This window comes from Saccostrea echinata, unplaced genomic scaffold (genome assembly GCF_033153115.1).
Source record: "Saccostrea echinata isolate AGI-Se365-2 ecotype Australia unplaced genomic scaffold, CSIRO_AGI_Sech_v1 ptg000020l, whole genome shotgun sequence".
Lineage (NCBI taxonomy): Eukaryota > Metazoa > Mollusca > Bivalvia > Ostreida > Ostreidae > Saccostrea > Saccostrea echinata.
The window spans coordinates 4,370,868-4,386,284 of NW_026889769.1; the positions used below are offsets into that span (position 1 = coordinate 4,370,868).

Sequence of the window (15,417 nt, forward strand, 5' to 3'; positions counted from 1 at the left end):
CTTTTGATGTTGCTGTTATACCTAAAATTAAGCTGGATTTTTTTTTTTTTTTTTTTTTTTTTTTTGAGTGTGGGGGTAGTTTTTAAGCCGCTTATATAAATCCTTATGGCCTAAGAATGCATTACGGCAATCTAATCAAAATCAGATTTCTTACATGCGCGCCGTATGTACATTCTTACACAAAATGTATACGGCGCGGATATAAGTATTCTGATTTTAATAAGAATGCTAATTAAGGTCATTGAATTTCGTAGGGATTGTGACACTTGCGAAACATGTTCCCTTTTGAAAAAAAACTCTAAAAACATCATTGATTGTTTAAATATTTTCTAAGTAAATCGTGTTTCTCATTATATGTCCTGGTCTTGAAAACTTATTTCCTTTGTCACAGTCTTGCTTTGCTTTTCAAGCCTTTTTATCACTCTAAGGATTTAGGCTTGGCTTTGCGCGACAAGTCTTCGTGTTATTAATTAATTACACTTCAACTTGTAACTTTTTATGGCCTTGGTAAATGTATGTGTTTTCTAAAGCATTTGAGAAGTCATGACACTCTATCTAGCTATCGATTTGACAAGATGTTACTGATATTTGCTGACTTTTATGGAACGGAAAAAATGATTTACAGAGAGTTTAGTATCCAAGAACAGTTATTGTTCAAGTGTACAAAGCGATATTGCTACACCACATGATACAAAGAATATATTATCTCCAAGTTAAAAGTTTAAAAAAGTAAATAAGTCTTTTCTGAAAAAAATGTATTTCCAACCAATTCTTCAAAAAGGATGTCTTATGTGGTATATTTGAAAATATAATAATTTTCTATGTGTTACCCCTCTCTGTGTATTCAGAATATACATGCAGGCCCGTAGTACGCGGTGGTGGTGTTGGGGGTAGTTTTATGATGTAGTTTTACTATGTAAATTTTCATTTAAAGCTGTTTAACCCCCCCACCCCCCCCCCCCACACACACACACAACTTTTGTTGCTGTACTGTCGATCGCGAACAGTGGCAAATTCCCTCTTTTTGTTGCTGCATGGTGGAACACTGGCAACCCCCCCCCCCCCGAAATAGGATTATCGAGTTTGAGTTTGGGCAGTTTCCGCTTTTTTATTTTAAGCCCCCCCCCCCCCCCCCCGTACACACATACACACACGTTACTACGGGCCTGACATGTTGGATTTTTTTAACCAGTATTTATCTCTTTGCAAAAAAGAATAGTAGGTGTTTGACTCTCTCAACATGATATTCACAAAACGAATGAAATTCTATATGGTGGGTTAATGGTGCCGAACACAGTATGACTTTAAAATGGCACACTAGAGTGAGAATAAAAGAAGCCTCTCACGAGACTGTAGCTCTACTGATTTGAACTTAAAACAAAGGAACAAGGAAGATGGCACTTGGACTTGAAACTACGACAAAAACAATAAATAGAATAACCTTGGTTTAGTCTTTTTTAAGGCAAGTTTAATTGCAATCAGACTAAAACTGTAGGAGGAGTAGCCTTATGAAAGAATTTCACAGAAATGTCTATTTTTTTTAACCAGGACGACACAGAATGTCAAAAAACAATACACAGAATATTTGAAGTGTAGGCTACTTGTTTGAAAGATTTATCGAAATCATCTGTAGGAGAAGTGGCGTTTTGAAAGAAATTAAAAGAAAACTTTATTTTTAGTAACCGTGCAGCACCAATCATAAAAATCAAAAACCGATACACAGAATAATGTATCTTAATGAAGTCCACTTGAGTAGAATGTTTCATTGAAATCAGTTTAAAACTGTCTGCATGAAAATAAGCATTTTAAAAGAATTTCACAGAAATTTCTATTTAAGAAAGAATGTATGGCAAAACTGTTCATTGAAATAAAAAAAAAACGATAAACAAAGTTAAGTACCTTATAGTCTATTTGTGTATAGAGTTTCATTGAAATCGGATTAAAACCGTAGGAGAAGTAGCATTTTGAAAGAAGTTCACAGAATTTTCTATTTTTAGTAACCATGGCAACACCCGTTCATTAAAATCAACAAGAGGTCCAAGGGCCATAACGGTCACCTGAGTATAATGTAATGACCCACAGATTAAAACAAAATAAGATGATAAATAAAGCTATGTTGCCCAAAAGCAAGAGAAATAGGATGATCAGAGATCAGCAAAATATTCATTTAGTACTCAGTAACAAATCTTAAAGTTGATCCATTTATTTGCCTGTACTTTCCCCCCATTTGCTACTATCCTCATGCGGACTAAACAAAACAAAAGTTCTACAGCGCTATTAGTGAACACATTTCATTTTCCTTCACATCGGCCTCTCATAGTCTTTGAAGATTATTTAATGTACAAAGATACAGTATTTTTGTCCCTTTTTCATTTATCTATTATTTAAAAGTCTTCCTGACCATTAAAAACTACGAAGTACGTTTAGCATTAAATATAATAAAAATTCTTGTATAAATCTGTTATTCAATTGACCTTTTCAGTTACATTGATTAACTATCCTAGGTGAATAACAAGAGGGGAACAATTTCTTTCAGTAGAAATTGGTAAATTGACCAAAGGGTACAGAATTTCAAAATCTGGTATAACATCCTTGTTTATTACAACTTTATATACACTTTTTGCCTCCTAGATGACAAAGAGCAGAGAAGATTTTCAAAGAAATTATCCATTTTTACTATATATTCAATGTAGCCCCACCCTAATACCGGAGCCTCTGACCCAGGGGCCAAGATATTCAAAATTTTGGAAGAGGCACCGTTGCTCATCCTAACCAACACTTAGTATGTTTCCTTAATAACAATGGGCAGAGAAAAAGATTTTCACAAAAAATAATTCATTTCTACCATATACCGCCGATATATTCAAAAGAGCCTCACCCTAACACCAAAATCCCTGACCCCGGGGGATATGAATTTCAAACTCTCTGAAAAGACATCCTTGTTCATCATAACCATGCTGTTAGTTTTTCTGTTAAATACCCAAGGGCAAAGAAGAAGATTTTCAAAATAAAAAAAATCATTTCCACTATATATTCAATAGAACCCCACCTCCACGTGAACCACTCACCCTGGAGCCACAAACTCACCAATTTTGGAAGAGGCATCCTTGATCATAATAACCATGCACCTAGTTTATCTGCTTTATATACCATGGCAACAATGTTAATTGATATCTAAGCTCTTCTGGTCTCTGACCAGTAGTGCTATAAATCGTGACTCAGATTTTAGCATTAAAATTTATTTTGGAATCAAAGAGATACCAGTATACTGTTATCTGGTGAAAGGGCGTTTTGTTTTTCGAATGAAGTACGTTATATCAAGTTTAAGGTTTATCCCCACTATATAACAACAACAACAAAAGTATTATTATATGTCCGAGTATACGTATGTACTAATATGGGCCGGGGGGGGGGGGGGGTAAACTTTTATTACAGAAACAAGTGCCTGAATCCCATGGACCAAAGCCTCCAAAAGCAAGGCTATCAAAATTATGAAAGTGGTATTTTAATTATAAATATCTAAGAAATACATAGTTGTAAAATACAATACAAATGGAAATTATACATCATAAATAATAAAATGTAGAATACAAATAGAAAATCATAGAATACAAATATTAAATACACAATGCAAGTCATCCTCGCAAGCCAGGGGTCCTGAGTCAACACGTTGCCGTTGGACGGCAACGTGTTGACTCAGGACCCCTGGCTTGCGAGGATGAATGCAAGTAAAACACAATTATACAAAACAAATTTTGAAAATATTCAATACAAAATACAAATTTCTGTGAAACAGTATGTGAAGTTTTAAATACATTTGCATTTAAAATTAAGAGGATATTGAATGATGATGAGAAATTACCCCTATTAATTGATAAAATCAAGTATCATAGTTTCTGGAGTTTTCCGGAACTTAAGCACCTTCATTTTGGATTATACATTCAGCAAATTGTTTCCGTAAAAAAGCGACACACGCGAATTGTGTCGTGATCGTCATGTTTTCTAACATGTTGTTCTGTTTCTTTCTCTTTATTTTGCAAATTGTAAATGTTACTTCAGACGGTGTCTTAGGGTGTGGGGGGTTTGTAAAGTCCGATGTGGATATTAACTTTTCTCTGGTAGAGGTAAGTCAATATTCCGAGTTGGTTCGAATTTTCTCATAACTAGTTTATGGGGTCATATGTCACAGCAGAGACATATATTATATGTCTCTGGTCACAGCAGGGTTTGACATTAAGGCATGTCCGACCGACCCAGTCTAGTAAATGAGTGGTCCGGTCGTGTAAAATGTACATGAACTAGGCCGATTGGTCGTATTGATAAAACAATTTTTAAATTCCCATTTCTTTCAAATAAATAATCTAAAAACTGTAAGAAATTATCTTATTTGTCCGAAGCCATCGCTGTGTGAAGAGAAAAATTCCCGCATGACACTATATATTCTTAGATATTTACGTATAGTGTAGTTTAAATTAATTTATTAATATTTACAATAATTATTTTATTATTTATTTTAAAGTTTGTTGAATGTTCTTTAAGGCTTATAATACACGAATGTCCCGATGAACCTGACTCAGTTGGCTGGGACCTATATATTGATCTGTCAAAAATATTGACAAACACAGAAGACGATGTCCTTATTAAATATGCAGACCTGTTTACTCTTACAATTTCGCCGTATTTTGTACGGATTTTGAGTCCAAAATACATCTCACATTTTGCTATTATGAAGATACGGAAATCGGAAATCCGATCGTTTGGATTTTAGCAGTTAGTTTTCGTTATAATCTGTCTCAGTTTGACCCTTTTTAATGGCTAAAGAAGAGAAAGATTTCAAAAACACTTCAGTGATGTCGCGGTGGTTTAAAAAATGACAATAACCCCCTGAAAGAAAGATATGTTTTTCTTTGTTATTAAACCATGTTTTGGTAATCAGAAATGTAGTTATTCTCTAAGTGTATGTAATATGTACATATGTAAAATCGATGGAACGTGAAATCTTACTGGCAAATGCCAAATCACACTGACAAATCAAATAAAAAATACTTAGAGACAATAATATGGGTAAACAGATCTGAATATTGTTTCAAATTAACTTCATTGAAATTATCGATTATAAGAAGTGAATTTGCAAGTTTGGTCAGGGCTAGTGATTTTATGGTCAGGGCTAGTAAAAATTATGGGAAGTAGCCCGACTGGTCTAGTATTTGTAAAAGTTTTAAAATATCAAACCTTGTATGTCCTGCATGAACACTTCAACCTCATTTTTGATTTTAACTTGTTTGGAAAGAAAAAATATTAAACTTTAAGTTCTTATCATTCCTAACCATAACTAGTTTCCAGAAATAGATACATATGCACAACTAGTTTTCTGGAATGGAGACATATACACAACTTGAAACAAACAATATTATATCATTATATGACAGGATATATCAAGCTACAGATATTAAGAATGTAAAATGTTGGTCATCCCTATGAAGCATTCAAGGGCATAGTTGTTAGTGCTGAAACTATTCACCAAAATATGAATACTGTTTAATACAAATGCTTGATAAAGTCGATTTCAGTGTTTGATTCATTGCCTTGATTTTTGGATCAATACATTTTTTATTTGAATTTGATCTGATTTGCTTAAATACATCAGGTGTGATGTGATCTAAATATTTTCACATATTTGAGGGATACTTGACAGCGCTGACATTGTAAAACAATGGTATCCTGACACATATTAAAAATTATTAATTTTGTTAGCCTTACATTCATACACTTTTTATCAGGTCAAAAGACTATTTCTACCTCCTCAAGTATTCATAGCTACCTAGGTATTAAAACCTACTCCAGGTAGCTATTTTTAACTACTTTTTGATTAAGATGATTGTGGCCAAAATGGTATGTACCAAATTTCTTCATACAACCACGCTGACAATGAAGACAACAAAAATTTTGGCCAAAAATTGGTTACTAGCTAACTAATCAATTATGCACCAGTAACTACATCCAGTTCCTGTAGCGAGAAGCCTAAAATGTCTCAAAATGTCTTAAAAATCTGTATTACTACTAAAACTTCTAAAACTTACCTTCATGCATCCTTAAATAAAAATGTTTCGGGATGATTCTTCATTCATTTCCTCTCCAGTCTCCACCCTCGTAAAGTTTACAAATTTACGACCAAAATTTGGTAAAGAACAAGTCTGACTAGTTTTAAAGATGCACCTTAATTATTATTTATTTCTGTTTTTAAAGAGAAATAAAAGTAGGTAGAAGTAGCTTTTAGTAGGTTTAAATACCTAGGTAGCTATTAATATCTATGTAGTAGAAATAGTCTTTGGGCTAGACCTGTTTATCAAGCATTTGGTTAATTGATTCCATATTATAACTTATGAAGTGTTTTTGCAGTTTCATACTGCTTTTTTAAAAAATAATTTAGCATAGTAAGGCCCACTTCATCAAGGGTCCACCTGATGCACACAAATCAATTGCATTTCAATTAATTTAGATTCTTATCAAATGACAAGAACATCTATGTTTTTATGTTTACTGTAAACAACAAAGGGGTGGTGAATAAGTCTTTACTGTCTTCATTCTGTTGTATGCAAGAAATCTTTGAAATAAGAACACTGGCTTGATGAAATATGAAGGTCTAGAATTTTATTGATTTTGACATTTTTGGGGTATGGGGCTTGAAAAAACAGACCCTTTTAATTTTTTTACGTAGAAAAACAAAATTTAAGTTTTAATAATATTTGTATCAATTATTTATAATTTGAAGGTAAAACTTTACACAACACATGGCAGCATAAAGTACCAGACAGACTGTGCCCCAAATACTGGATATTATCTGATTCCATTGTATGAGAAGGCTGATTTTATTCTGAAAGTAGAGCCACCTAAAGGATGGAGCTTTGGTATCTATCTCATTTCATAGGTTGTGTTAATTACTTAAGAAAATATAGTAAGACTTTTTTGAATACTTGGAAAGTTCTCAGACAAGTTAATATAACTTAGTGAAATTGGTGATGGGCATGTCAGAAGCCATTGCAAAATTATTATTTTTGGATGTTTAAAACAGCCAATTGAAATTTGTAAATGACACAAGTTTTTAATGTCAGTGCTGTTATACTGTACCACCGTGATGTATTTATTTATAAACAGAACCAGAGAGCTACATTCTCGACAGAGACTTCTGGTTTAATGTCAGTGCATTTATTCTGTACCACTGTGATGTATTTATTTATAAACAGAACCAGAGAGCTACAGTCTGAAGGTGGATGGAGAGACAGATAAATGTAGTCGTGGGGAGGACATTAATTTTAGATTCACGGGATTCACAGTATCTGGAAAGGTAAACATTTATATTATCACTGGTAGTTGTTTACTTCAATTTGTTTTATTTAAACAATGCAGATGAAATTTTAGATGCATACGTTGATGTGCGTCTCTGACTGAAGACAAAATGGGTAATCTAAGATTTTCATAATTTGACTGATAGGTACATTAGAACAGGGTGCTTAAAAGGCTTTATAAGTGGTCATCTGTAAACTCGAGGGTTGTAACTTTCAAAGCATGAGTGTTTTATGTAATCTCAAATTGCAAGTTGAAAGTATATACATGTACAGATTCAGTTGTTGGCCAACAGGAATAACACCAACCAAAAGAAAAACAATATATATGTTAACTTCATTCTCATTATATATAGGGTTGCAATATATCATGACATTTTTAGTTACAGAAGTTGAAAACGCTTTATGCCCCAATAATTGAAGATTCAGGGGCATATAGTTTTTGGTATTTCAGTCTTTTTGTCTGCCTGTTAAGCTGTTTGTCTGCGAACAACTTTATCCATGCCCATAACTTCTGAATGGTTGGTGCAAGGGCTTTTATATGTGTATTCCTTGTAATAAGACCTTTCTTTGGATACCAACATATTTGACCTCTTGACCTTAGCTTTAGAGTTTGACCTACTTTTGCAAAATTTTACCAAACTTTAACCTTGGCCTTAACTTTTCAATTATTTGTGTCAGGGCTTTTATATTTCATACATATATTTCATGTTACCAGGTCTTTCTTTGGGTACTTACATTTTCTACCTTTTGAACTTGACCTTTGAGTTTGACCTACTTGTGAAAAAAACTTTAACCTTGGCCATAACTTTTGAATTGTGGGTACAAGGGCTTTCAATATTATAGATGTATTCTTAATGACAATAACTTTCTTTGGGTACCAACAGTTTTGATCACATGAGCTTGACCTTTGACCTACCCAGGTAATTTGGAAAAAAAAAACTTTAACCTTGCCTATAACTTTGAATGGCTGCTTTTATATTTCACTTATGTATTTCTTGTGACATGACCTTTTCTTTGGTACCAGTATTTTTTACCTTTGTTATTTGTCATCAAACTGAATAGACAAATATATAACCGGAGTCCAGAAAAGACATTAGATGTTAATTTTCAGCTTAATATGTCAGCTGATAACTTCAAATATTAAAAGTTATTTATTTGCTGGGAAATAAGATTTTAATCTCTAACTTTTTAAGTTCTGTGATAATGTGAGACACCAGTATACGTACCAAAGAATCTTGGGAAACAACTTTCATTGGCATGTATGAAAATATCAGGTACATGTAGCTAGGTCAAATAGATAGGTGTCACTGGTAGTAAGCATTATTGGTTAAAATATAAACATTTTGTCAACATACAACTTATATTATTATACCTCTTTTAAGAATACTCAAATTAGATTGGCTTATTAGAAGGCTTTTAAACTCAATAATGACTCCAAAAAGTCTTGTTTACAGCAATAATGACCTAAGAATCTTTGCATGTGGGGTATAATGACCGCTAAAAATGACCTGTTAATCCAAATTCCATTCAAATTAAAAATTTATGCATACATTAATGATTGTTCATCACAAAAAATGCCGTTATAAAAATATGTTTAGTCTTTTTACGATACAGAATATGATTGGCCTTTAGATGCGTCGTAAAATATATTGTTTTCATTGAAATTTTCGTTACAAGTCAAATTCAACAAATGCAGACTCAGCTCTTTTGTACAGTAAAAGTCTGCACCAGATTGTCATTGTACTAGGGAATGGTACTTGTGAATTTGTAAAAGTGCATGTTACTGACAATCACAGAGTGTTTTAATAAATCGGCAGTGCAAAAACTTACAAGACTTGCAGGCGAAAAGTAAACAACTTCACTAGCGAATCCCGATCCCGATGGAACACTGATAATAACAGTTCGTAGGTTTTTATACACATTTGATTATTTTAGTAATTAAGCCTACAACATTAATTGTCTTAACTTATATCGGTATAATAAAACAATTGATTACCCCTTATGAGTTCAACATGGTGAAATAGGACACTCGACCTGGCCCACTCACTCACCTGACTTGACCTCGGCCGCTACGCGGCCTCGGTCAGGTCAGGTCACCTCGTGGGCCAAGTATCGGGTCCTTATTTCACCACGTTGACCTCATAAGGGGTAATTAATTGTATAGTAAATCTGGATTTGACATGCTTAAAAAAATGAAGCTTCCAGAGCATGGTATGTATCATTACTGATTTAGAGAAAAAAAGGTATCATATTTACACATGCAGAAACAAAACAGTCTAGGTCACACACAGCATGCAAAGCGTAATTCTTAACTATTATTTAATGCAGATTTGTTCAAATTAGGAGTTGCAAGGACAATGGTTTGAATGAATTCAAAAATCTTAATCCATTCACTCATCCTGAAGTATAGGTCAAATGCAGTATCCAAAGCACGGCTAGAAATGCATCCATACATGCAACAATTTTGAAGGACTTGGTCAATGTTGGACTTAAAGTTTTTGAAGACTGACCTGCTCCAAAAAAGATGATCAACATCCAGAAATATGGTTACTTCCAGAATGCAAGTTATGACTAATAGCAGGTGCATTCTTAGTGACATCATCCATGCAAGATTTGTCAATCGATTTTACTGTGCTATTCTCAAAGAAAATTAAGTACTATTGAACTCCAAAAAGTAGAAGGAGTTCCAAAGAAAGAAGAGGATATTTTGGTTTTTAGTTTGAAAAAATGTAGGTGATCCATTCACCAATGTTCACTAAACAGGATAGACAGAAAAAGGCCCTGATAATGTGTTAAAGTTTTCTATAGAAAGTACAGATATATTTATGCAGGGAGTTTAGAAATGTCTAGATTATTGATGATGCTGGCTGATACATTTGTGTTACTTGTACAGGGAATGAATTGTCATATGTGACTAAAAAATATAGAGTAAAAGAAGCAGACTTGTTATTCTTGGACAACCTCCCCATCAGATATAATGCTTGCTGTCTTTTATTATGGTGTAAAATTTCTTTTATTCATTTCACTTATGAGGAGTGGAGGCAATTTGCTAAAACAGTATTGTTCTGGAATCATTCAGTTGAAGCGAGATCTCTTTATCCAATTTTCTCACTCAAAGGTTGCATTCTAGACATGAATGCAAATAGCATGTCTTCTTCGGTAGCAAATGGAACCAAGACTGGAATTACAGATTCTCATTTTCTGAAGACCAGCAAAAACATAATGAAATTTATTCTTAACAGCATCTTTTAGATTTTGCATCAGAATTGAGCAAAATGATATATAAAGGGTGTTAAAAATTGATTTACAGGTTTTTTAAAGTTTCAGCGATTTCAATTTTATCAATCATGTGATTGATATTGATGAATTTCAGGTATTTATGAAAAGGTACTCAGATTTATTTGTAATCATATATATTAACTTGTCTGAAGTAAAATAAACCTCAATCTTGTCCATTGACCAGTAACTTAGTAAAGTATCAATCAAGTAAACTTTTCATTTTTAAATAAAATCTTTTTAATTTTACTGCAGGTGATTAGTAAGGGTCAGTCTGATGGTCCAGAAGGAGTCACTGTAACCTTGTTGAAGACAGGCACCACCTCTGTTCTCCAGACCACCACCACCGGAGAAGGCGGGGCCTACTCATTCTCCAAAGTGATGCCAGGAGACTATACCGTACAGGCCACATCTACAGGATACAAGTTCTCACAGGTAAAAGTTATCTCACAGGTAACAGTTATCTCACAGGTAACAGTTATCTCACAGGTAACAGTTATCTCACAAGCAGGTAACATCATATACCTAAAGGATGGTTATCTCACAGGTAACAGTTATCTCACAAGCAGGTAACATCATATACCTAATGGATGGTTGTCTCACAGGATACAGTTATCTCACAGGTAACACATCCTATACCTAAAGGATGGTTATCTCACAGGTAACAGTTATCTCACAAGCAGGTAACATCATATACCTAAAGGATGGTTATCTCACAGGATACAGTTATCTCACAGGTAACAGTTATCTCACAGGCAGGTAACATGATATACCTAAAGGATGGTTATCTCACAGGATACAGTTATCTCACAGGTAACACATCCTATACCTAAAGGATGGTTATCTCACAGGTAACAGTTATCTCACAGGTAACAGTTATTTCACAGGTAACACATCCTATACCTAAAGGATGGTTATCTCACAGGTAACAGTTATCTCACAAGCAGGTTAAATCATATACCTAAAGGATGGTTATCTCACAGGATACAGTTATCTCACAGGTAACAGTTATCTCACAGGCAGGTAAAACATTGTATACCTAAAGGATGATTATCTCACAGGATACAGTTATCTCACAGGTAACAGTTATCTCACAGGATACAGTTATCTCACAGGTAACAGTTATCTCACAGGCAGGTAAAACATCATATACCTAAAGGATGGTTATCTCACAGGTAACATGTCCTATGCTTAAAGGATGGTTATCTCAAGGGTAACATTTCTAAAACATGAAGGATGATTACAAGTTCTCAGAGGTTAAGTCATATACCTAATTTATGTCAATCTCACAGGTTACTTGTCTTGTACCTAAAGGATGGTTACAAATTCACACAGGTAACATTATATCAAAAGATGGATAGATCATCTCGCATGTAAAATTTCTTTTACTTAAATGATTTGTACAGTTTTTTCACTGGTTCTTTACAGAGTGAGGCCAAGTTTACAGTGAAGAGAGACAATGTCAATGTGCCTAGTTCAGTGGTCATCTCTGGATACCAAGTCACTGTAAGGATTTTTGGATAAGACAATAAAAAATATTTTTAAAAAACAATGAACATTCCAGCAGAGAAAAAGATAATCAAAATTGATTGTAAAAAAAATTAGTTCTTACTAACTTGATTTTCCACTTTTGGCATCAGATCAACCCAATTTTAGCAATATGATAGATGTATATTTTTTCTTTAGGGTCGTGTGCAGAGTGAAGGTGAAGCCATCAAGGGAGTTAACTTCATTCTGTTCTCAAAACAGTTCAAAAAAGAGGTACACATAATCTTTATCACTATTACACCATATTCTACGATACAGTGTGGTAGATATACCGGTATCACTGAAGGCCTTCCAGTGAAGGAATATTTTATTTTTCTTCATGTATCAGTCTCATCAGTAAACTGGTACCAGTGTACTTTTATCTACGTAGATGACTTTAATTTCAGGACATCTCGGACTGTAAGAACGACATCCCCTCCAGCTTTTCCCACTCCGAGCCTGTCTCCCCTCTCTGTTATGTTGTGTCCGGTGAGGACGGATCTTTCGTGTTTCCATCCCTGCCAGTGGGGGACTTTTTTATTGTAAATTTCTTTTTATATCTGTCTATTTATACATAACAGAAAAAAGTGTTAACTTGAAGGATATTTAAATAATGTTCATTAATTCAAGTTCAAACATGTAACCAGTGGTATAGTATGTTTATAAAAAAAAATGCATTTTTATTCAAGTATGAAAACATATATTGAAGTCAAAGTCTGTTTTAAAAAATATCTGTATAAATACATGTACGTGTACTGTACATACCAATGTGTTTTTACATGTGCTTAACTACAGGACCATAACTGTGGATAATGAAGATACATATCTTGAAATGCTTTTACCTGTATCGTATTTTATCTTTTTCTGTTTCATCTAAATTGTACCAATCACATGTATTTTGCAGGTACCATTTTATAAAGGAGAACACATTCGTTTTGATGTGGCCCCAGGAAAGCTTGACTTTCATGTCCCTCACAGTCCCTTTACTATTCCGGTAAAGATATATCATACTCATACAATACTCACATTTCATTTATATACAATACTCACATTTTATTTACTATTCTGGTAAAGATATATGATAGTTCTGATAAGCTGTTTATGTACAATACAATGTTCTATATACTGTTTTGGTGAAGATAACATCTTATAGTTCTATCAAGCTTGATATATATTCATTGGAGAATGTATTTTTAAAAAGTTATACAGTAAAACTTGTTGAATCCGGATGTTGTGCATTCCGGCATGTTGTTCAGTCCGGCGTAATATTTTAGTCCCCGAATTTTCTTTATAATTTATGTTTAATAAATGTTGTTCAATCCGGATCTTGCCTATTCTGTAAACGGGCTGCTATTTAAAGAACTAACTGCTCATAATTAGTACAAATTATCTCCTCTAATCCGGCCACTTATTTTTACCTGTGCCCGCTGGTCATTAGAGAAGTCTCGCGTGGGGTAATTATTGTCCCGTTAATGATCTATAGGTATCGACAGTTTAGATTTTAACAAACGTGATTAAAAAATATTAATGGCTCAAGTAAGGCGAAGAAATTAACTCACAAAAGAACGAGTAATAGTGATGGCTGTGTGTGGCATGTCTGTAGAAAAACTTGGAGACTTGTTCATGACCTCCTTTCTACTTTCGTTTTGTGTGCACGACGTGCAATTAGAATTACTTCCCTTTGTGTCGCTAGTTTACAACGACCATAACGACAGAAGATTTTGGTTCAATATTCATTATAACATTTGAAGTATCTAAATATTCAGTCATATTAATTTTAAAAGAAAGAAATTAATTAGGAATCTGTCCCTAACAAAATAATATTTACAGCTACGATGCGGTTTTGGAGTGTGTTTAAAACATTTAACGATTTTCAAATTTAATAAATGACCAAGAGATATTATATTTCGTTAATGAATAAAAAACTTAAACAGAAATGAAAATTCTGAAGAACAAACAGAGTTTAAAACAAACGGAAATAGACGATTTTTTTTTTCAAGTGAAACGTAAAAAATGACACATTTGATCAAGTATTTATTTACCACTCTCTGTTTATATCTATGTAATTTTTAACTTGCTATAATGGTTCAATTTTCTCCAATCCGGATGTCGTCTAATTCGGCCAAAAATTTTGGAACCACTGGTCGCCGGATTAGACAAGTTTTACTGTAGTTGGGAAGATAATATGATATTTAATTGTTTAATAAAGTTGATATCAAATTAAAAATTCTTTTTTTCAAACTGTGATGAGTTTTGTTTCGTGTATGCTTAATTAGATGGAGATATGAAACTTACTTTTTGCAGGAGGTTTTCCAGGTGAAAGGATTTTCTGTAACTGGAAAAGTTCTAGAGAGCAGCAAGGTATGACAGTGTTGATTAAAATAACTACTGTGTTAGGAATATTATCCATTAAATAATGATTTATAAATACACACATAATATTATTAACATGTAAGTTGTAGAGTACTCTTAGTCTTTTTTAGCAAAAACCTGAATTTTATGGTTTGACCAGTAATCTTTCATAAAATAAAGGAATGTGCATTGATTAAGGATTGTACATGTGATAACCTCATGGTATGGATAATTTGTACGTGTGGTTTACAAGGGAAGTGGAGTAGGAGGAGCCAAAGTTTTGATTGACGGTAAGCAGCAGGCGACTACAGAAGCAGGCGGGAAGTACCACCTAGAGAACATGAAGACGGGGACATACAGAATACAGGTCCAGAAGGATAATGTCTTCTTTGATGAGATCAGTGTTAAGATTACTCCGAATACCCCTCAGATACAAGACATCATAGCATCAGGGTCAGTATACAAATGGACTGGAGGGGAATATGGTATAGGAGTTCATGTCTTGTTTATTTACATGTACTGTACAAGTGGTAAAGTTATTTGAATATCTTTTAGGAATATTTAACTAGTCTTTGTCATAGGCTCATTAGAGCTTTTCTAATCAAAGAATGTCCGTTGTCTGTCTGTCATTCATAGCCTGTGATCTCTAAACTTCAAATTTTCAACTTCTTATCCAAAATACGGGGTTAATTTCAATCAAACTTGGCATAAAGCAGCTTTGAGTGGTAGATATTCAAGTTTCTTCAAATATAGGGCACATCCCATTTCAAGAGGCCACAGGAGGGAGTCAAAGTTATACATAGGATTTAATGGAAAAGGGAAAAAATCTTTAATATTTTCTTCTCAACAAAGAAGGACTGCAAATAGTAATTAATATACAGACACCCCATGTAGTGAAGCATCTAGTTTGTTCAAA

At 33.7% G+C, this 15,417-nt stretch overlaps 1 protein-coding gene across 1 annotated transcript in view; it reads left to right on the top strand.

Annotated features, from left to right (window-relative positions):
- Window positions 1-3,984: 3,984 nt before the first annotated feature.
- Window positions 3,985-15,417, top strand: part of LOC133189962 (BOS complex subunit NOMO1-like) — a 37,183-nt gene continuing 25,750 nt past the window's right edge. The window contains exons 1-10 of the mRNA XM_061325410.1: window positions 3,985-4,124; window positions 6,773-6,908; window positions 7,245-7,345; window positions 10,878-11,057; window positions 12,051-12,128; window positions 12,309-12,383; window positions 12,557-12,691; window positions 13,054-13,143; window positions 14,454-14,510; window positions 14,755-14,954. Of these exons, the coding sequence (XP_061181394.1) occupies window positions 3,996-4,124; window positions 6,773-6,908; window positions 7,245-7,345; window positions 10,878-11,057; window positions 12,051-12,128; window positions 12,309-12,383; window positions 12,557-12,691; window positions 13,054-13,143; window positions 14,454-14,510; window positions 14,755-14,954 (1,181 nt within the window). The 5' untranslated portion in view covers window positions 3,985-3,995. The remainder of the gene's footprint in view (window positions 4,125-6,772; window positions 6,909-7,244; window positions 7,346-10,877; window positions 11,058-12,050; window positions 12,129-12,308; window positions 12,384-12,556; window positions 12,692-13,053; window positions 13,144-14,453; window positions 14,511-14,754; window positions 14,955-15,417) is intronic.